Raw genomic sequence first — 21,576 nt, 5'->3', positions numbered from 1 at the left:
GAGGATTTTTACTGCTATCTTTTAAGCTTTTTTCACTTTTTGAGCATTTGTTATGATGCGTAACCATGGCAACAAACTGGTTTACAATCAGGAGCAGCTAATTAACATGGGAAAGGCTGAAATAATACCTCAACTGAAGCCACAAATCCCAAATGAGCTAAAACGCAAGAAGCGTGGGTGCAGAGCGGGAGCAAAACGGAGACAGAGAAAGAGGAAATTCAAACTATCTCTTCCATCGATCATACTGGGCGATGTGAGATCACTGGCCAACAAGATGGAGGAACTCCAAGCCCTTTCGAGGACTCAGCCAGAGTTTCGGCAGTTTCGGAACCGCTGGAGGAGATAATGCAAAGAAGGATTCTCCAGAGAATCAAGAACATGATGGACAACCCTGAGCATTCTCTTCACAAGACTGTCCGACAACGGAAGAGTGTCTTCAGTCAGAGGCGTCTTCAGTTTGGCTGCAACACTGACCGCTACTGGAGATCCTTCCTGCCAACAGCCATTGTAATATACAACAACTCTTTGATGACTTGATTATTATTATTATTATTATTCTGAGCTACTACAGCAATCAATTTCCCTCTGGGATTAATAAAGTACTTTTGAATTGAATTGAATTGAATTGAATTACAATCAAAAACACAACACCCAGGTGATCTTGGACCTCTTGTGTGAGCAAACACAGGCCAGGGAGGGGTGATGCCTGTTCATGGGTCTGACTGAAGATTTTAAAGACTAAAGGTCACGACCCTCAAAGCTACACACTGGATGCAAACTTAAATTCTGCAGTGTGGACAAGAACTCCAGCTGACTGTAATCCAAGCAGAACACCGGGTTTCATGTTGAAAATCCTTTCTTCTACTCGTTTGTTTGAAAAGCATCCAGACGGACATTCAGATGTACCCGCTGCCCTTCAAAAGTGCAAGTCGTGCACCCGAGCGCCCATTAAGTAGAATTTGAATTCATCACGTTATGTTACTGTTTAATAAACTACAGCAGCTCGTCTCTCAATCGGCTTTCTTCGTAGCTCAAATGTTTTAAGATCAGCAGATGAAAGTCACGTGGACCGGCACATCCATTAGGGATCTGGTGACCTTTGACCGCTGGCCTTAAAATGATGATTAAATAATTATTGCCACAAGAGGAAGCGGAGGGAGAGGAGCTGCTTTTAGAGCCAAACACTGACACCATTTTCTCTTTACTCACCTGGTTCTGTTGCTTTGTTTTCTCCGTTCTGCAGGAGAGCCGGGACCTTTTCTGAGAGCAAAAATAAAAGATTACCTTTAAAATCACATGAAACATTTAGTCTCAGAGGAGCTTTTTAATCAAAGCTTTAATGTTGGGGTTAGCTGCTGTTGTCCTAAAACAGTCCCGTTCTCTTCATGCAACGCCACTTTATAAACCTCGGTTTCACTTCACGGGGTTCTTCGCTATTTTTGCCAGAAATGTAAAGAAACTTCCTGGTTTGAACCCCCGATGTGCACCATCTCCTCATAAATGCAGAGTAATGCTAAAAGGACAGGTGTGTTAACGTAGCACAAACTGCTGTAAGGTTTTAGGAGCCGTTTAAGCTAGCAGCAGTGCACTCAAACTAGTGGTTAGCTCATCTATCCGGTGGGATGTAAACTATTACTACAAACAAACAGAGGCTGCTCAGAAAACCATAAGAACAATAAGTAGACATTAATTATTTACAACTTTTATGAATAAACACTTCAAAGTGGCTGGACTAATCCTTTAAATGGTCAAATCTAAATCTACAACAAATAAAGGAACAAAAGCTTTGTGCATGTAGAAGTAAAATATTAGAATTTTTCTTTAAACTGAATCAGAATGGATCGTTAATAAAACTGAAGTCCTGCTAAGATCAATAACATTAAAATAGCAACTGAACTTCTTTTGAGCTACGTCTCCACCATAAGAGACCTTTAGTCTAAAGAAGCTTTATGGGTGCTGTTTTTGCTCCTCGGGTTGCCATAACCTGGATGAATAAGAAGCTATGGTAACACGATAAAGCGCTGCAGCTGGGGAAACAGGTGGTGGCTTCAGCAAAAGTGTAAATGCACTCGTTTTAGAGCTGGTATCTGGACAGGAGATGCTGACAGATGGATGACAGCATCACTCCTGCACCGTTGCATAAATGCTGCTAGATGACTGGATGTGTTCATGTTACTGTTAGAAAGCACAGATCTTAAACTGGTTGCTTTCGCTGACAGAAAAGCACAACAGTAAAACCAACAATCAGACACACACAACATCTGATTCAACCTACCTGCAGCAGGATGGAGGGTTTTTACAGCTTTCTGCTGAGTGAAAGGGACAGGAGAGGTGTTAGAGCTGGTCTGACTGGTTTGGTAAAACTGGGATGTCTTTTAAATTAGGCAGAGGAGCATGGACGTAATTTTCACTTTAGAAGTGTGTGTGTGTGTGTGTGGGGGGGGGGGGGGGGCACGGGGTGGGGGGGGTATCTTTACAGTTTGTTCTAATGGGAAACAGGCTTCAAAACAAATGGTTGTTTTCCGCTTGGTCCTAGAGCTCAACCAGTGTCAATTTAATATAGCGTAATATTGTTTTTGGATGGTAAAAAGTGCAGGGGTCAAAACTTGACTTTGGAAAAAGTGTGTGTGTGTGTGTGTGGGGGGGGGGGGGGGCATGTCCCCCCTGTCCCCCCCAAAATTACGTCCATGCAGAGGAGTCTTCTCCTGGCCCTCCAGAGTTTCTCTGCTCCAACACATCTGCACCATCCTGGTGACTCCTGGTTGGCTCAAATCAGATGTTGGAGCAGAGAAACATCTAAAACATGCTGGATAATAATGACTAGGAATGCACCGATACTGGTATAGGTATCAGTGCCGATACCAATACCAGTATCTGTATCGGTAAAAGTTAACCGACACCAGGAACTGATACCAATGCAGTTGCTTGAAAATGGCTTCACTGTAACTTGTCGTTTGTGTTCACCTAATATTTTAGTTTTGTGATGATTTCCATTCATATACTTTTCTTTTTATCTACCTCACAGTCTTTTCCTGTTGAAAGCAGAGAAGAAAATAAAATCTGTATTCCAAATCATTGCATTTTTTGTGTGTGGTGGAAGTATCGGTGTCGGTAATCGGCATCGGCGAGTACTCAGATCCAAGTATCGGAATCGTATCAGTTTGGAAAAAAGAGGTATCGGTGCATCCCTAATAATGACCCATTAAACACCACCGATTCCTTCACAGTAGAAAGGGATTTTACTGTTTAGACATGCGTTTACCCTCTCTTTGCTTTTTTATGTGACATGTAAGAAGCCTTTCATTATTACAAAGACATTACATTTATTATTCATAAAGAAACGACACGCTGAAACACAGAACTGCTTTAAACTGAACTTTATAAAAGAAACTGTCAAAGCTGATAACATTTTAAAAGTCATCCTGTTGAATAATTTAACTGTTCCTCTCCTACCGTATGAATGACTACATTTCTGGTGAGTAAAATGTGGTAATGCTGTAAAAGCTGGCTCTTAAAAAGTAAAACCTGATTTAAAAATGTTAATTCACATGCTTTCTGCTGATGTCAGGGTCAGGGTTAGTCCAGAAACTCACATGAGTGATTTTAGTCCTCAGATTGAATTTACAGGGGGTGACAGCGCTAAAACATCTCAGGAAAAATACTAATAAATGCCTCTTGGGATACACGTTTTGCTGTTGCTTTTTTACTCGTTAACAGAAGCATTAAAGAGCCGTTAACATGCAATCTACAGTTAAAACCACATAAAAGTCACCACTCTGGTTTAAAACGGTGATTTTAACACCAGAAACCAATCTCCTTAATCACAGCTTGGCACACATCAGCTGCAACTGTCACCAAATAGTTTGAGGACAATTTATAAAAACGATGAGGAACTCACTGGACCCTGAATCTGAGAAGACAAGTGCGCTGCTGACATAATAAAAAAGAGACGAGGCAACAAGTGCACATCCCTGAAATCCCTGGTGGTGAAGCAGTGATTCCAGAGCGGCTCATTCTCTGTGCCGTTGACATAATCGGACCACTTGCACTCATGAAGCTAACCCTGACCCCCACCCTAACCCTGCTTTCCAACAGGAGGTGCCACATCAGAGCGGCTCCCAGACAGGAAATGCATTATGCATGGCTGAGAGCCACCGAGAAAAGTAAGGAGGACATTTTCTGTCTAATGGAAGACGACGTTGCAAGCTTGTTCGACACATAATATAGTGTGTTTGTGTGTGTGTGTGTGTGTGTGTTCAGGTGCAGTTACTGCACCCTTTGATAATCCCATACCTGTTCCTGAAGCTCCTTGGACAGCTGTTGATTCTCTGCCTGCAACCTGAGACGGACACAAGCATGTCAACGAATCACGTTAATTACTTTTATAATTCAGGTAGAAGTGAGGCAGAGCTCTACTGTGAGTCCATTTCTGAGTGTTTACGACTAACAAATGAAAATCTGGTTAAAACAATCCATCTAACAAACGGGAAATGAAACAAAAGAAGCATTCCGACTATGAATGTGATTTCCTTTGTAAATCACAGGTCCATCACTACAAATTGGACAGCAGGCATACTTGTCACCGGGCTTTTCTGTGTCCTGGGAGTCCCACAGAGAGGAGAGAAGGTTCTTGGTGTTTGGGGAGGTCGGGGACATTGGAGCTCCTTCCATCAACCACTGGTCTCTTAAAGACTTCCTCTGGGACGTGGAGGAGAGGAGGGAAACAGACGAGGACAGCGTTACTGACAGAAAACCCATCTCATATCGTAACTGATGCTTGTCTGTGTTAGAACTAGGGCTGGGCGATCATATGATCGCACTTTGTGATCACGATCATTTTCAGTTCAATTACGGTGATCAGCTGGGAGTCTCGATCAGAAATAGATGTTTGCAGCCTCAGTAGGGGGCGCTAACACTCCATGCGCGTTGGTTGCCCACCGCCATTTAACAAAAAGAAGAAGCATTTGCAATTACACTTTTCCTGCTCCGCTACTGCGATGAAGAGGTTTAATAAGCCGAATGGCCAAACGTGGAGCTTAAGACAGCAAAGTAGATCCCAGTCATGACTCAGAGTTGTCTTCTGGAGATGAAGACATTGTTCAGAAGAAAAGTTACTCAACGTCAGTTGTGTGGCGGTGGTTCGGGTATCTCAAAAGTGACGTTGAGCAAATCAAGCCGACATGCAAGGTATGTCGGCGAATGGTGCCTTCAAAACTGGCAACACTACGAATCTATTTAATCATCTAAAGATATACCACCCAAGTGATTATACAGAGAGCGTGAAAATGCGAGCAGAGTCTGGACAACTTGTTAGCTTGTCTCAAAGTAGACTTAGCACTAGCGCGGCTGCTAGTAGTGGTCCAGCCGGCACTGGCGGTGCAGCTGCACAACCAAAACAGCAATCAATCATCTCGTCATTTTCAGCTGTTGCACCGTACGAGCAGAACTCAAAGAGAAGCAAAACCATCACAAAAGCTATAACTTTTTGTACAGCAAAAGACATGATGCCTCTGAACACAGTAGAGAAAGAAGGATTTAAGCATTTAATCAAAGTGCTGGACCAGAGGTACGAAATACCTGGCCGAAAGTATTTTTCTCAAACTGCACTGCCACAGCTGTATGATGAATGCAGAGAAAAGCTAGAGATGGAGCTCAAAGATGTTTCATGCAGCAGATAATTTGTTTATTTTGTACCTGTATAGCATTAAAGACACATCGAATGTCAATAAAAGGTTTAACTAATATCTAGTTTCTTTATTTTTACATTTTAAGCTGCATTAAACTGACTATTTAAAAATTAATCGTGATTAAAATCGAGATCGAACGATATGGAAAAATATATCATGATCATTCTTTTTGCCATATCGCCCAGGCCTAGTTAGAACTTCACTGTTAGAACAGTCTGAATATAAAAAATAAAATTAAATGTGATAAACTGAGTCATATCCAAATGTGCCTAAGTGGCTGGGGAGAGGGAAGTCTGGGCCTCCTGCTTAGGCTAACGCCCTCGCGACTCGACCCTGGATAAGTGGACGGAAATGAATGGATGGATCCAAATGTACTATTATGTACAATTGTTTAGGTCAACAATTGCATTTTCCATACGTAAAATAAAAACAGCATTAACTGATTCATCTTTGTCATGCTAGCGTCTAAGTTTATTAATATTAGCATTGTTTTTATTTAAATTAACAGTCATTAATACAACACTTTATTCAGCTTTAAAGGATGCGTGGAGATGATCTAAAGACCTCGTCAGGCCCATGAGCAGTTTGGAAAATAAGCCCGGTTTCACACTGGAAGCATCAGCGGAGCGAAACGGCAGCAGAACGTCACTGCTCCAAATAGAATGCATTATAGTCTATGCTATGGGGTGATTCCAACCAGTGCCACGCCAACATTTTTAGGCGCATCCCAGAAGCGGCGGGCTGCGCCGCTAAGGATAGGATGGGTTCTACTTTTGCTGTGTGCCACTTCTGAGACACGACAATTTCCACAGTTAACATAGGGCTAGACAGGAAATCACACACGGTTTCAGTGTAAAACCCCTGGAACTTTTCAAAATAAAAGCATATAGCAGCGATGTGATTTTATATCTATGTAGATTACGTGAAAACGTGACCTAACTGCTCATCTGCTCAGCATCGTTCCAGAAGTGCAGCGGTGTGTTTTTCATGGCTTTAAGCCCGGCAGTGGAGAGGAACATCATTTACGACATCAAACAGCGATATCAATTTCCTTCTTATTGGTTTAATGGCGGATGGCATAAACTCGAGGGGTTTTGTGATCTCGCGAATTGAGTGAGGAGCATGGTAGAGAAGCTGCTCCGCGGCTGAGAATCTCCCAGTGTGTAGCGGACTGCAGCGAAAGTCAAGAGTAAATCGTCCTGCAGCTGCTCAGCAGTCGGTGACCTCGGGTAAACTCTGGTCCATTAAACTTGTGCCTGTATCAGACAGCTACCTCTAAGAAATTGTTCTGTAGATCATCCTGAAATGCAAACATGACCTTCAAAGAACTTTTTGGTTTTTATGCTATTTATTATTACTATTATTATTATTATTATATTTATTTTAGGGCTGCACGATGTTAGGAAAACCTGCGATATTCGATAACAATGATTAATATTGCGATGACGATATTACTTGTGAAAAATAAAAACTTAACTCAGGAACAAAAATAATCAAAAACAAAAACATTTAAAAATCATAAAAATGAGAAAAGCTAAAGATGTGAGGAAAGGGAAAAATAAAATGAACAAGAAAAGGCAATCCGTGGATCCCGGGAAAAGCAGAATCAGCAAAAAGAGCTAACAAAGCTAACTCAGGTGTTTGCTAACCATCTTTATGAAGTGCCGTCCGCCTCGGGGGCGGGCGTCTAACCTATGAGAACCCACCCAGTTGGCCAAATGGGTGAAGAGCTCTATTTGATTTCTTAATAATACATCATTCTTCCGTTTGATGGACAGAATGCATTATGTGTAGCAAACATTTGAGCTGACCATTCATTGCAATATTTATTTGTTCTTTGCGATATTCATATTGTGCATGCTGATATCGCGATAACGATATATTTGCGATATATTGTGCAGCCCTAATTCATTTATTTATTTATTTTAACTCAACGTTCCGGATGCACTTGAAACTGATAAACTGTACTATTTGTGATTCAAATAGAAATCAATCAATTTTGCAGTTAAAACTTCAACCAAAGGCAAGTTTGGTTTTTAATTTGCATTAGTTAATTCGCAAAAACTATTGGATATTGTGGCGTTCTTCATAACAGGTAAATCAAGCTGTTAATGCCGAACGGCCCTCAGTTGCAGGAAATCACAGAAAAACAGAAAATCGTTGATCACATTCGTCTTAGCTCGTTTATTTTTCCTATAATCGAATTTTCAATTTTCTCGAGCTCTTGGACTTTTGTTTTCTGCCAAGAATCTGCAAAGTTACCTTTCCCCTTTTATCCTGTAAGTCTTTACTTCACTAGAAATAAGTGTGACACATCCCGTCTGTAGCAGGATATGCAAAGTCACGCGGTACGGAGGCCCAAGCACACAGCGGACACGAGAGAATAAAAACTTGCTTAAATTTTTTTAGTTCACGTGTCTTTTTTCACAGATCTATTTTAAAAAAATAAGTCAGAACTAATCAAATATCTACAAAACTGATGTAATATTTAAGGCTCTACCTTTTTTCTTAAATGAATGCATCACCTTTTAATGGTTTTTAAGACCCTGCAGATGCCCTGTTTATGCGACTAGAAGCGTCTCAATACCATCTCTGTGTTCTACCTCAGAACAAGCCCAGTTCTGTTTCCTTCCTGCATCCCCCTCTCCATGAATCCCAACAGGTCAGGAGCTGCAGAAAGCTGCTGCTGCCCCCACATATTCATACATTTGTGTTTGGGGTCTTAACTAAATGCTGATACCTCCTTTAAGAGCAAGGTGCATGCAGCATTTGCAGCATTTTGCAACTTTAAATGTGGTTTCTATATTTGGAGAAGGGCGTTAAAGTGGCGGAGTGAAAAATGTTCCGGTACACAATCCCACCAACACACACCTGCGTAGACGCCAAAAAACAAAACTAACTAAAGAAAACCCCTAAATAACACATCTACTGCATATTTCTCACAACTTGAGGAATGTGCCTCAGGGCGGCTAAAAATGGCGGAGTAGGAAGTGGGAACACCAGTCTCAATCGATGTGAAAACAATGGAGAAGCTCTGTGCCGCGCAGTGTGAATAAACACGCACATAAAACCAATTCTGTTAAAGGGAAGGCCTGCCTCGGGCTTCCAAGAAATGCACACAACCAGGAAATGAGGCAGGTTATGGCTCGGGTCATCAGTGTGTGTGTGTGTGTGTGTGTGTGTGTGTGTCAGACCTTGAGCTGCTGTTGTCTAAGCTTCTCATCCTCCATCTCTCTCCTGGCTTTGTCCTGCTCCTCCTGCAGCCGACGCTTCTCCTGCAGAAAGGAGGAGATGGGGAAGAAAGAAGAGAATAAACTTTATTGATAGGCTCCTTTCTGAGCACTTAAAATTCAATATTCTAGGCAAATAAAATGAATGTGATTAAAGTGTTGATACGAAGGCAACAGAAATGCAGAATTATCTGATGTAGGGACATGGAGGGACGTATTCCTGGGAAGATGAGGGCAGAAAGGGATCGAATAGTCATTTCACTCCATTTTTGTTCTCATAAACCAGTGAAAGTGTTTTTCTTCCAGTGCCCCTTAAGACGCAAACCTGCGTAATTATTATTATATTTAAACTCTAGTTATTTTTGCTGCTCTGGCTTCTTCTGAACAGACGACAGTTAAAGTCCCGGTCTCCGAGTCCGTGGGTTTAGACGATCCATCTGTTCTTTGAGTTTGTCATTAAAACAAACCTGAATCTCTTCGATCTTCTCTAGTCTCTTTGAACAATTTGAAGGTTTGCATTAGGCTGCTTGTTTTTAACACCGTTTCAAACTCTTGTGTTTATATGGAGCAGAGGAAAACAACAGAAAAAATAACCAGACTTTGAAATGAGCTAGTTTAAAAACCCTTTGATGTGATTTTAAGAGCATTTTCTTGCTTCAGTGCACATATGTCAGACACAAGGCCCGCGGGCTGCATTTTTATGTGGCCCGCGAGATAAATATCAAAAATATATTAAAACTGGCCCACTGGCCAATTTTACCGCAAAGACTTCAACTCCCATGATGCTTTGCGGCGTCAGCGCGGAGCCGACGCGCCCCCCTCCTTTGTGTTTTTTCCAGCGTCTTCTGCCGGTGTCTGTAGCTTCGCTGTCTCGGACAAACTAAACACTCCTCTCACTCAGCGCTGAGTTCACTCAGCTGTTTTCTGACGTTGAAGCCCAGAAACGGAGATTCTAGCTGCTCAGTGTCGGGTCGACCCAGGACACGTTGGAGAGGTTACATCTCCAATCTGGTCCGGGAACGCCTTGGGGTCCTGCCGGAGGAGCTGGTGGACAAGGCCGGGGAGAGGACGGCCTGGAGCTCCCTAGTTGGGATGCTGCCCCCGCGACCCGGACCCGGATAAGCGGAGGAAGACGACGACGACGACGACACATTTAGTGTTAATGCAGAAATATGTTTGTTTCCAAATTTAAAGTTCAAAATTGCATATATGTTGATAAAGAAAATGTGCAAATTTGCCGTCACTTTTTCAAAAAATATTAAGTTTGGCCCTCGACTCCGTCCCAGAGTTTCATTTCGGCCCCGTGTGAGTTTGAGTTTGACACCCCTGCTTTAGTGCATAAGTTTTAAATACTTCCTGAATATTCCCGATCAAAATATTTATTTGTCTTGCCTGCGAGCAAATTTATAATTTAGTCTGGAAATGGTTGTGGTGGTCAACTGGTGCCCATCTTGTCATTCCACAGTCAGTGTCTGCCTGCTGATCTACACATGCTCAGGTGCAGTGCATTCTGGGTAGTTAAAGCCAGCCTGCTCGGTGAAGAGAGCACAACAAACCTACAGAGAAACTTGAAATATCAACACCTTTTTTTGGGGAGGGGGGGGTCATTTTATAACAAGATGATAGTAAAGGTCTTACAACTTTATGTTTATTCATTTGGCAGACACTTTTATCCAAAGCGACTTACAATTTATAACCTATAGGGCATGTTGTGATCTGTGGGGGAAACCGGAGTACCCGGAGGAAACCCACGCATGCATGGGGAGAACACGCAACTCCACGCAGAAAGGCCGCAGCCGAGTTTCAAACCTGCAACCTTCGTGCTGCGAGGCAACAGTGCTAACAACTGCGCCGCCAAGCAGCCCCACTTTGAAAGGGATGAGTGGGGAAACATTTATTCTAGAAATATAGACAGACCTTATATTAGCAAAAGGGTTTTGCTCTGCAGGTTGGTCTAGCCACACTCCGTGGTAGCCTCAGCAGGTCTACCATTGGCCAGGGCAGTTTTGTGTCTGGCCAATCACAGTGCTCTGTTTGTTGGGTGAGAATTTTCTTCTGAATTTGTCTTTAATGCCGTATAACACAGTGGAAATGCATCAATGTGAATTTCAGACCCCATGATTTCAAAGTGGGAGAACTTGCAAAATTGCAGGGTGTTCAAATACTTATTATCTTCACTGTATCTATTCTTAGCTTCCAAGATATTGAGTCAATCTTACTTACAACTAGGAGGTTGGGTGTCGTCAGCAACTTTGATAAGGAGAGGAGTGACAATATAAATGACATCTAATACCTAACTGTTATATATACTGAAGCTAATATATTAGTTCATTAATGCAACATTTACCATTAAGACTGTGTTTATATGCAACATTTTAGACTTTGCTAGTTTTAGGCTCAGCTCACTTCCAAAGGTAATGAACATCAACATCTCCATGTCACAAACACTTAAGTTTCTTAAGAAATGTTTATTTGGTTTAAATTCACCACCTTTGACTGTTTTCATTGATAATCCCATCACACATCCATCTAACCCACATGGCACCATTATTCTGGCAGAAATATTAAACTCAGATATGTAACAATCTGATCAGGATTAATCTATGTCTCTGTATGTTGAGGTTGTTCAAAACCCATCCATAAAACCTCTTCACCACCACTCTAAAAGTTAGCAAAACTGGCTTTAATATTGCATAAAGTTGTCGTCACCGTGGCAACCTGGTGTTGTTTCAACAGACCAGAACATCCTCGCTCATCATGCTGCACAGTCATAAAATATTGACAAGATCCAGTGTCTTTACTGTGTGTGTGTGTGTGTGTGTGTGTGTGTGTGTGTGTGTGTGTGTGTGTGTGTGTGTGTGTGTGTGTGTGTGTGTGTGTGTGTGTGTGTGCACTCACAGCAATGGCTTCCAGTCGCTGTTTGTACTTCTCCGCCTCATCCATCTTGGCACCTGTCACATAAGAACAGAGGATGGGAGGTTAGGGGTCAAAGGTCAAACCTGCTGCATCCATGTAATCTCCGTCATCTCAGGGTTTGCTGTATTTGCTGGTTTCAAAAGGATGACCTCAGATAAGTATTAAAGTTGAAATTCTCCTCAAGTCTTACTGAGCACTTCCTGTTCTTGTTGTCTCAACTCTCCTGGTCTTTGTTTGAATCTTTGTAAATGTAAACATTGAGTTTCATCTAAAGGATGCATGAAGAGGAGAATCAAAGAGAAATATCTGCACTGACACTTTTAGAGTCTAATTTCTGAGACATCAGAGTACCAGGAGACAGCCCAGGAACAGAAGCAGGAGGCTCTCGATCTGCAGTTTGAACAGTGTGGAATCTGACAAACATCGTGTGAAATTGTTTTCTTAGGCTCTCTGACCCACCGTCACTTAACAAATATGTCCCCCACTGGGGTTTTGTCCTGTTTCAGCACAGCTTGAAACAGCTCAAATAAAGACAGCAAGCAGAAATATGTGCCATTCCCTGCAGTGGGCGCTAAAAAGGACAATATCCGAGTTCCTCAAAACTTATGAGGCACACAGGAAAAGGCAGAAAAGAGCCAGAGATAGAAACCAACTCATAGTAACTCAGTCATTAGTCAGTTCTCACTCTGCTTGTAGAAGAAGTCGTCTTCAAAAAGGACCTTAAAGGAGGTAAACAGCTCATGTAGGTAGCGTTATCTGGAGGTAATAAAGTATTTTCATGATAAACACGTTATATAGACAGAGTTTCCTCTAGGATATTTTAAAACTGTGGTGGTGGTGGTGGTGGTGGGGGGGGGGGGGGGGTGCAGAGACGTATGGAGACGGTTATTCTGAGACATGAGACTGTATGTTTTTTGGTGAACATTCCTGCAGGAGTGTGTAAAACAGCTTACTGATAGCTTGCTGTTGTGTCCTTGGGCAACACACTTCACCCAACTTGCCTGTGTTAGTGGTGGTCAGAGGGGCCGATGGCGCCAAATGGCAGCCTCGCCTCTGTCAGACCTCCCCAGGGCGGCTGTGGCTACAAGTAGCTTACCATCACTAGCAGTGTGTGACTGTGAGAGTGTGTGAAAGCGTCTTTGGGTGTCCAGAAAAGCGCTATATAAGTTCAATGCATCATCATCATCATCATCATCATTATTGTTTAATAAAAATTAAATTTAATATAAAAAATATATTTAACTTGAAATAATTTGTAATGCTTGATTCCCACCTTGCTTGTTGTGGTACAGCCATGGGCGGAAGTGATTTCAGTCCATTTTGGGTCCCAGCTAGATTCTCAATGTTTACTTTTTTCTTCCCTCTCTCTGCTTCCCTGCTGCTCTCTCCCTCATCATGCTCACTTATCTCTACTTCATCGGGTCAGGGTTACAAGGACTCCCATCATCTACCTATGAGCAGTAAAGAGTTACAGCTACATGTCACAAATGTCTTCCAGGAACTTTTAGTTAATTAATGTAAAATTATTTAATTTCCATCTAGGGTCATTCATAATATTACCTGTTATTGTATTTAGCCATGCAACAGTAATCTATCGTGTTAAGCTAACTGCGTGATGTAATTGCATCCACTACACAGAGGATTATGTTCATGTGGGTCATCAGCATGAAGTTATTGAAGTTATAAATGCAAACATGGCTGGAATCAGTTATACCTGTAATCTTGTCATTACTCTCCAAGTGTGTGTGTGCTGCTGCAATGAGTGAATGTCCCCACTGTGGGATTAATACATATATTCTGTTTTATTCAATACATTTTTATCAGCCAGTAGGAAAAAATACGTTTGAGGAATTTTGACCTTTCCGGCTTTCCGTAAAGTAACCTGGATACGAAGGAGGGGTTTGTCTCCCAAAGAGAAAAAACCACACTGTTTACACATGAATTAAAACATTAGGAATCATAATGTTTTAATTCACTGTAAATAATGTAGGAGAAGGCCGTGTGAGTGAGTCACCACGGTAGGAAGCCCAGCTTGCTGTGAGTGAGAGTAGCGAGCGATCTGTGGCTGATGAATGAAAACAAGACAAAAAACATTTGGGACTGAAGCTCCATCCAAATCGGCTGCATTTCTAAATAAAATCATGTCATTTTGGCAGCTCACGGTTCTGGGAGAGAGAACCGGACCTGCCCGTCCCATCCGCCGCAGGTGAAGCTCACGGCTCCGCCCACCTCACAGCCAGAGCGGAGAGAAGCACATCAGCTTGGGTTATACAGATGGGATTGTGTGTGTTACCTCAGTGTTGTTTGTGTGCATGTTGTCCAGTAGCCAGTACAATAATTACTATAATCTGTTTTCTTTTCATAAGCCTGACTGCTTGGTGCCCCTCTGGCCACACTGAGTGCGTTTACATGCAGCCAGTAACCCTTTTAAAACCCGAATATTCACAATAACCCGGTTCCACAGGTCCATGTAAACACCGCCAAAAACCCGGATATGCTCATAACCGGGTTTTTAAAAACCCGGTTACTACACCTGGGGTAACCCTTTTCTGACCCGAATGTTTGGTCGTGTAAACGCATATCGGGATATTCCCATCAAAGCGTGTGTTCTGCGCATGCTCTGTTCGCAAGGAATCTTAGTCTTTTGAGTAGCGAGACGTCTTGTATGCGCCAGAACACCGGAAGTAAACAACAAGTTGGGAGCAACATGGCGAGTCGCGGCACAGCACCACACTTTTGGAGTGACGAGGAAACTAAAGCGCAAACAAACGCGGTCGCTATCTCTTCCGAACTGGGAAACATGTTGTTGTTTTCACGGATACCAGAACAAGAAGAACAGGAAATGACGCATATTGCGTCTGGACGTAGTCCATACGTCCTGACGCTACCCCAACGTCCGCATTTAAATCGGGTTATGCAAGTTAGGGGTAACTCTTTCTATTTGTGCTTGTAAACGGGTTATTCTGATCAACTCAGAAACCCGAATACCGACCTTAACCCGATCATAACCCGGATATTGGCTGCATGTAAACGTAGTCACTGTGGTGCAATTTTTCTGCTGCTTTTGATCCACCCTGTTCTTCTGATAACGACTTCTCAGTTTAACGAGCACTGCCTCTCCATTCTGGACAACATCGGTCCTGTCAGAACCAGATCAGTTCCTGCAGTGAACCCTACTCCCTGGTTAAATGACAGCATTCACAGCCTGAAGCGCCAATGCAGAAAAGGTGAACGGTTGTGGAAGAAAACCCATCTCCACGTCCATCTGCTGCACCTAAAGGATCTTCTGACATCCTTTAACTCTGCAGTCAGAGACGCCAGGGTTTCCTATTTCTCCAACCTGGTGTCCCAGAGCAAAGGGAACCCCAAGGTGCTGTTTAACACCATCAGCAGCATCGTCTCTCCTGCCTCTCCTACAGCCTCCATCCACTCTGTTGCAGACTGTGAGAACTTTCTGTCTTTCTTTGTGGACAAAGTCAATAAGGTTAGATCTAGCATCTCTCCTTCAGCCTGATCTCTGCCTCTCCCGGCTTCAACCTGATCTGTCATCCTAGGTAGCTTTGCTCCTGTTTCTTTGCCTGAGTTAACCAAACTAGTTATATAGCTATAATTAATGCTTCTCTGGTTTCTGGTCAGGTCCCTGCTTACTTTAAGAAGTAAGTATGTAAGTAAGTAAGTAAGTAAGTAAAAGTTTATTTATATAGCGCCTTTCACAGATATAAATCACAAAACGCTGTACAACATGATAAAGATCAGGCCAAATACCTCTAACCAATAAAAACAACTGAACGCTGTAATCCACCCGCTTCTTAAAAAACCGAATCTCGACCCCGCTCTCCAAAGCAGCTTCAGACCCATCTCTAAACTTCCGTTCATCTCCAAGATCTTGGAAAAGGTTGTGGCTAAACAACTCACAGCTGCTCTTGATGAACATAACATCTATGCTAGCTTCCAGTCAGGTTTTCGTAGAGCTCGTTCAATAAAGTGCAAATAAATTCTTACTTTGTTTATAAACCTGACTGTTTCTTGAATCAAAGCAAAGTGTGTACGATCCCTTAATGAATAAAAGAATCTTAGAATCTTCTGACTAAAACAGTAAGACCAAGCAGGTGATATCTAGTTAAATAGAGTATCGCCACTTATTGGTCACAAGAAGTGGTATAATATAAATAGCTTTTTAAGCAATTTACTTAAAGCAATTTACCCTCTATTATCATTACATGAGTACATGCCACTCACATTAGTTTTAAACTAAAACCATCTAATGCTGAAAATAATACGGCCGTTTTGGCCAAAGCTTGAAAATCGCATCAAACAAAATCTCACAAAACCTGTAAGCACTGAAAACGTGTTGTAACGGACTCTCATGTTGAATTTTAGCTCCAAGACAGAGTTCAAGCCAAATAGGTTGGTTGTGAATGGTAAACTATATCTATGTTAATCCAATAACTACTTCCTGACAGTTCCATTAAAAACTGCCTGCTGGTTCATTAAATACTTTGCAAACAAACACACACAAACTAAAAATAGCTGCATCTAGCTGAAGTGCAATGGTGCAAATCTTGGTTCACCATCTTCTATTCTATCACAACTGTGTGTTTGGGTTCAGGAGTTGAACTTTATGCACAGAAGCAGCATAAATGGGAAGCTATCCCATAAATATATAGCCTTGTCACAAACCATAGACAGAGCTCTGCCGTAGGGCAGAATCTACGGTAGACAGCACTAGGAACAATCAGAGCAACAAACAACATGATACATTCATCTCTAAGGACATCGGTTAAGGGGCAATCTACCATGCACCTTTGGAGAAGAAGCAAATACATCCTTTGTCCAAATTAAGGACTGAAGTACCTCTATCTGCTCTTGACTCAAAGATAACCCAAGTCTAAATCGTCCAAAATTGATTTCAAAGCTGTTTCAAACGAGCACTGTAGTTTATTGCAGTTTTTCTCCATCACATCTCTGGTGCCAAGCCCGCCCAAAGTCCCGACAAACAGAGCTCTGTGACAGGCCAGACCTAAAATTGTTCAGGGCTGCTGAAGTTACAACAGAGCGTGGCTAGACCGCCTCACAAAGCAAACTCATTTGCTGTCGCTACGGTTGGTCAAGATTACTAGGCTACCAAAGACTCAAACATGCAAAGAATCAACACCATAAACTAGGGCTGAACGATCTATTGTTTTTGGACCGAAATCGTGATTTCAAACAGCACGATCACGTGACCGTCAAAGGTGCGGTTTTTGCTATTTTGACTGATCCAGGATCTGTTGTGTAACTTTTTTTTTTTTACATCCGGGGTTTCCCCGTGTTTTACGGTGGCGGCAACAGCCAGCGCGGGGGAGGGGGTGGGGTATACTGTCCAGAGCCGAGCCCAGTCCCACAGCTGACAGAGTTGCAGGTTACTTTCCGTTTTATTTTTCCACACACAGCGCTGCTAGAGCCAACAATAATGGCACCACAAGTGAATGAGGGAGAGAGAGAGAGAGAGAGAGAAAGTAGGTGAGCGAGGGAAAGAGAGCGAAAACGTGGGTGAGTGTGTGTGTGTGGGGGGGGACTCCTCCCACATCGGAGCAGGTTCAGGCTGATTTCTAAAGCTTGGTTTATGCTTCATCAGCGCGAGTGCGGAGTTGCGCACTTTAGGTGACTTGAAAGCTCAACTTCTCTTTTAAAAATTGTTTGAATTTTTCTAATGGAACACGTTAATTCAAACAGGCTCATGGAGCAGACCGCAGCATAAGCTAGCAGTTTAGTGAGGAAAAATGTGCAGCCTGCCGCCTTGGTGATGCAGGGAAAACTGAGCATTATTTGTTATTGACCTTCAGATTTCCTCCTTGCATTTTTAGTGTAGAACAAGAACATGTTTTTATCAAGCACCTCTTTAAATAAAAATCACAAGTTGCTTCACAAGCACATAAAAATGAAAAAAAAAAATTAAAAATGGGGGAAAATATTAATAGCTTTAACTGTTTTTATTGTTGGATTAAATAGTAAATATTAATGTGAATGATTTGTTGCACTAGATTAGAATCTAGACCATCTTTTCACTTAATCTACAGGATGGTTTGACAGGCTAGTGTTGGACCTTATGGGCCATTCCCATCTGTACCGGGTCGGCCCGGGCCGGGTAGCCCCAGCCTGGCCCGGTTGATTCCACACATCCTTGCCTTAAGCCCATGTGGGCTGATTCTACCCACCAATCAGAGGCTTGCTCTAATGGAAGGTGTGAATTTGCTGTCAGCAGTGGGTGTGTTGGCCCTGGTCGGCCTGAAGCAGACCCCCTCGAGAAGAGGGCTGAGAATGAGCCTTGGTTGGCCCGGAAAAATACCAGGCCACCCAGATATGTAAACAACCTACGCTACCCGGCCCGGGCTGACCCGGTACAGATGGGAATGGCCCATTAGTTTGCAGAAAATCGTGAATTGAACTTAAATCGCAATTTCTGATTTTCCTAAAATCATTCAGCCCTACCATAAACTTAAAACCAGGGATGCACGACATATCGGCAATGACCATTGTTAGTCATTTCTTATTTACATATTGGTTTCGGTCAGATAAGTAAAGCTATATATTTGTCTCAACAAATATTGCTTGTTGGCCACAACAGTGATATTAATATCGGACATTGCATCAGCCCTAAATTTCACATCAGTGCATCACCACTTTAAACACAATAAGTCCCAACTAATCAAACCAACAGAACATCATCTTACCTCCAACCTTTTACAATAAAAAGTAAAATTCTGCAAAAGGAACAGCCAGCACAGCTCACTTCCTCTAAAACACCTTCCACATTCAGGCACACGCTCTCCAAATGAGGTCTCTCATTCCTCCCCAGAGGGGAACTCAGCACAGCTCAGGCTATTGTTGCTCCTGGATCACAGTAGATCCTCCAGGCCCTCTGAGGGTGTCCGTCATCACAGTGAGAAACCTCATCTTCTCGACACCAGAAGGACTCATTCAGGTGCCCTTCAGGTGTAGGGTGGGAGGCCACAAAAGAGAAGGTCCCCCATACGAGATGCTCTGAACGAGTGGGGGTGAGCTTTCTGTGGAAGGGGGGGGGGGGGAACTACCATACCATACCACTTTATTTATAGAGCGCTTTCAACACGGCATTACAACCATACAAAGCGCTGCACAAGAAACAAGCAAGAAAACACAAGTTAAAATAGTCAGGTAGATGGAAAATGTAAAAAGGAGCAAAAGAAATATAAACAACAGACTATTAACAGTAAAAGCAAATCAAACCAGAATGTAAAAACACAAAATTAAAATTGAATTGACTAGGTGGGACAATGGATGAGCTAAGGAGTTAGGGAATTAGGGATCGAATGCGTAAGTGAAGTAGAGGGTCTTCAGACGAGATTTAAAGGCGGCGATAGAGGAAGCTTGCCTTACCTGCAGTGGTAATGAGTTCCATAACTTTGGGGCACTTTGGGGCTGAAAAAGCCCTTTCCCCACGAGTCTTCAAACGTGCCTTAGGGACAGTTAAGAGGAGTTGATCTTCAGACCTAAGAGCACGAGGAGGGTGGTAGTAATGAAGGAGATCACTCAGAAAGGGAGGCGCTTGACCGTTCAAGGATTTGAACGTGAGAAGTAAAATTTTATAATTGATCCTGAATTTAACGGGCAACCAGTGAAGCGTTTTAAGAATAGGTGAGATGTGGTGTCTTCTTTCAGCTCCAGTCAGGAACCTTGCTGCAGAATTCTGAACAAGCTGAAGCCAGCCGCCTCACTGAACTGAATGATGAAAGGAAGAGGATTGGAAACCAACTTCCATCATAGTTTTCATCAATCTTCACAAAAGCTGAGTGGGAAAAGATGCATGTGTATTTATACACACAACACATATGAAGACGTTTGGAGGCAGGGAAAATGCAGAAGAACAACAGAGGAACGAGATGACAAAACCTTTTTGTGGACGAGTTTTGAATGACTAGAGGTGCAGCGACAGCGTACAGTATACGGGCCTCCGTAGGGAGGGAAGGCTTGTGTCTCATCAGGAGAAGGCCCAGAATAGCACTCACAGATAAACAAGCAAACACAAACCGGGGCTTTGATGAGGAGGTATCGAGCTGCTCCCCGTGGACAAACACTGACTTCAATAATTAGCCCTGATACAGGAGGATGGAGGAGGGAGAGCTGACAACGTCAAAAAGTTAAGAGACAAAAAGAGTCAAAGATGGTTGAAGTGGAACAATGAGGTTCAGGTCATGTCAACACAAGATATTTGTTTTGAGAATATCCTGATCATTACAGCTTCATTTCAGCTGGATCCGACTCTTTCTGATAGAAAATGTGGAAAAATTATTGATAAAATTCTTAGGGATGCTACTAGCTGGACACCAGAAGCAGCAGCAACAACATTTCTCCCTGATTATCATTTAATGCCCTGATTTTGCCCTTTAATACAAAAGGATCATTTCATATCTTATAACGTGATCAAACATGGCTGCTCTTACAGCTATGAACTAAAAATGGGTTAAAATAAATACATTTGACGACATCAGTAAAATTATGCAGAGTTAGGAAAGAAAACATTTTTATCCATTCATCCATTTTCTTCCACTTATCTGGAGTCAGGTAGCGTGTCAGCAGCCTAAGCAGAGAGGCCCAGACTTCCCTCTCCCCAGCTACTTGGGCCAGCTCCTCTGGGGAAATCCCAAGGTGTTCCCTGACCAGCCAAGAGACACGGTCCCTCCAGCGTGTCCTGTGTCCTCCAGGTTGGACGCGCACAGAAAACCTCACCAGGGAGGCGTCCAGGAGGCATTACCTGAGCCACTTCAACTGGCTTCTCTTGAGGTGGAGGAGCAACGGGTCTACTCCGAGCCCCTCCCGAATGGCTACGCTTCTCACCCGATCTCCGACGGAGAGCTCAGAGACCTTACAGAGAAAAACAATTTCGGCGGCTTGTATCCGTGATCTTGCTCTTTCGGTCACTACCCAAAGTCCGCGACAAAAGTTGCGGGTAGGAGTGTAGATCGACCGTTAAATCTAGAGTTTTGTCTTCCAGCTCAGCTCTCTCTTCGCCACGACAGATGGGTACAACGCCCGCAGTACTGTAGATGCAGCGCCGATCCACCTGTCCATCTCACGCTCCATCTTTTCCTCACTCAGGGACAAGACCCTTCAACTCCTCCACTTGAGGCAGGAGCTAATTCCTGACACGGAGAAGACATTCTATTTTTTTCTAACTCAAGACCATGGCCTCAGATTTAAAGGAGCTGATTTTCATCCCAGCTGCTTCACACTCGACCGCGAACCGCTCCAGCAAAAGCTGGAGATCACGTTCTGATGTAGCCAACAGAACCACATCATCTGCAAAAAGCAGAGACCTGATCCTTAAAAGTTCTGAACAGAATCGGTGATGAAGGCCAGCCTTGGCAGAGTGCAAGACAGAAAACATTTTTAATATCAACATATTGCTTTTTCTTTCCATATGAGATCGTCTTTATTGGTCAGCATCTCCACTACAATAAAACCAATCAGAAGTTATTCTGTGCTGAAATCCCTGACTTGACCACAGATCTTCTGCACCTTAACTGTGAATTTTTACACGCCTCCCACAATAATCTTGGACAGCTCTATGTGAAAGTGGTGATTGGGGAGTAAAAAAAAAAAAACTAAAGAAGAAACCTTAGCGCAGAATCGTTGCAACTGTTGAGTCACACAGAATCCAGAACCAGCAGGAGATAAAACCCAACGAGGCACGCAGCCATGAACGCAGCTCAGCTACTCTAAAC

General features: G+C 42.9%; 1 protein-coding gene across 4 annotated transcripts in view; it reads right to left on the bottom strand.

The window, feature by feature from the left end:
- Positions 1-21,576, bottom strand: part of palm3 (paralemmin 3) — a 65,697-nt gene that overhangs the window by 6,372 nt on the left and 37,749 nt on the right. For 3 of the 4 annotated variants that reach the window (XM_015954275.3, XM_054751653.2, XM_054751652.2), the window contains exons 2-7: positions 11,816-11,868; positions 8,882-8,962; positions 4,577-4,698; positions 4,294-4,339; positions 2,276-2,309; positions 1,210-1,260 (exon numbers count right to left, since the gene is read on the bottom strand). In XM_015954275.3, coding sequence (XP_015809761.1) covers positions 1,210-1,260; positions 2,276-2,309; positions 4,294-4,339; positions 4,577-4,698; positions 8,882-8,962; positions 11,816-11,860 — 379 coding nt within the window. In that variant the 5' untranslated portion in view covers positions 11,861-11,868. The remainder of the gene's footprint in view (positions 1-1,209; positions 1,261-2,275; positions 2,310-4,293; positions 4,340-4,576; positions 4,699-8,881; positions 8,963-11,815; positions 11,869-21,576) is intronic. The other variant, XM_070553742.1, reaches the window with a different exon arrangement.

Source organism: Nothobranchius furzeri, chromosome 7 (assembly GCF_043380555.1).
Source record: "Nothobranchius furzeri strain GRZ-AD chromosome 7, NfurGRZ-RIMD1, whole genome shotgun sequence".
Classification (NCBI taxonomy): domain Eukaryota; kingdom Metazoa; phylum Chordata; class Actinopteri; order Cyprinodontiformes; family Nothobranchiidae; genus Nothobranchius; species Nothobranchius furzeri.
The sequence above is the reverse complement of the archived record's forward strand: the minus strand, read 5'-3'. Positions and strand labels throughout refer to the sequence as shown.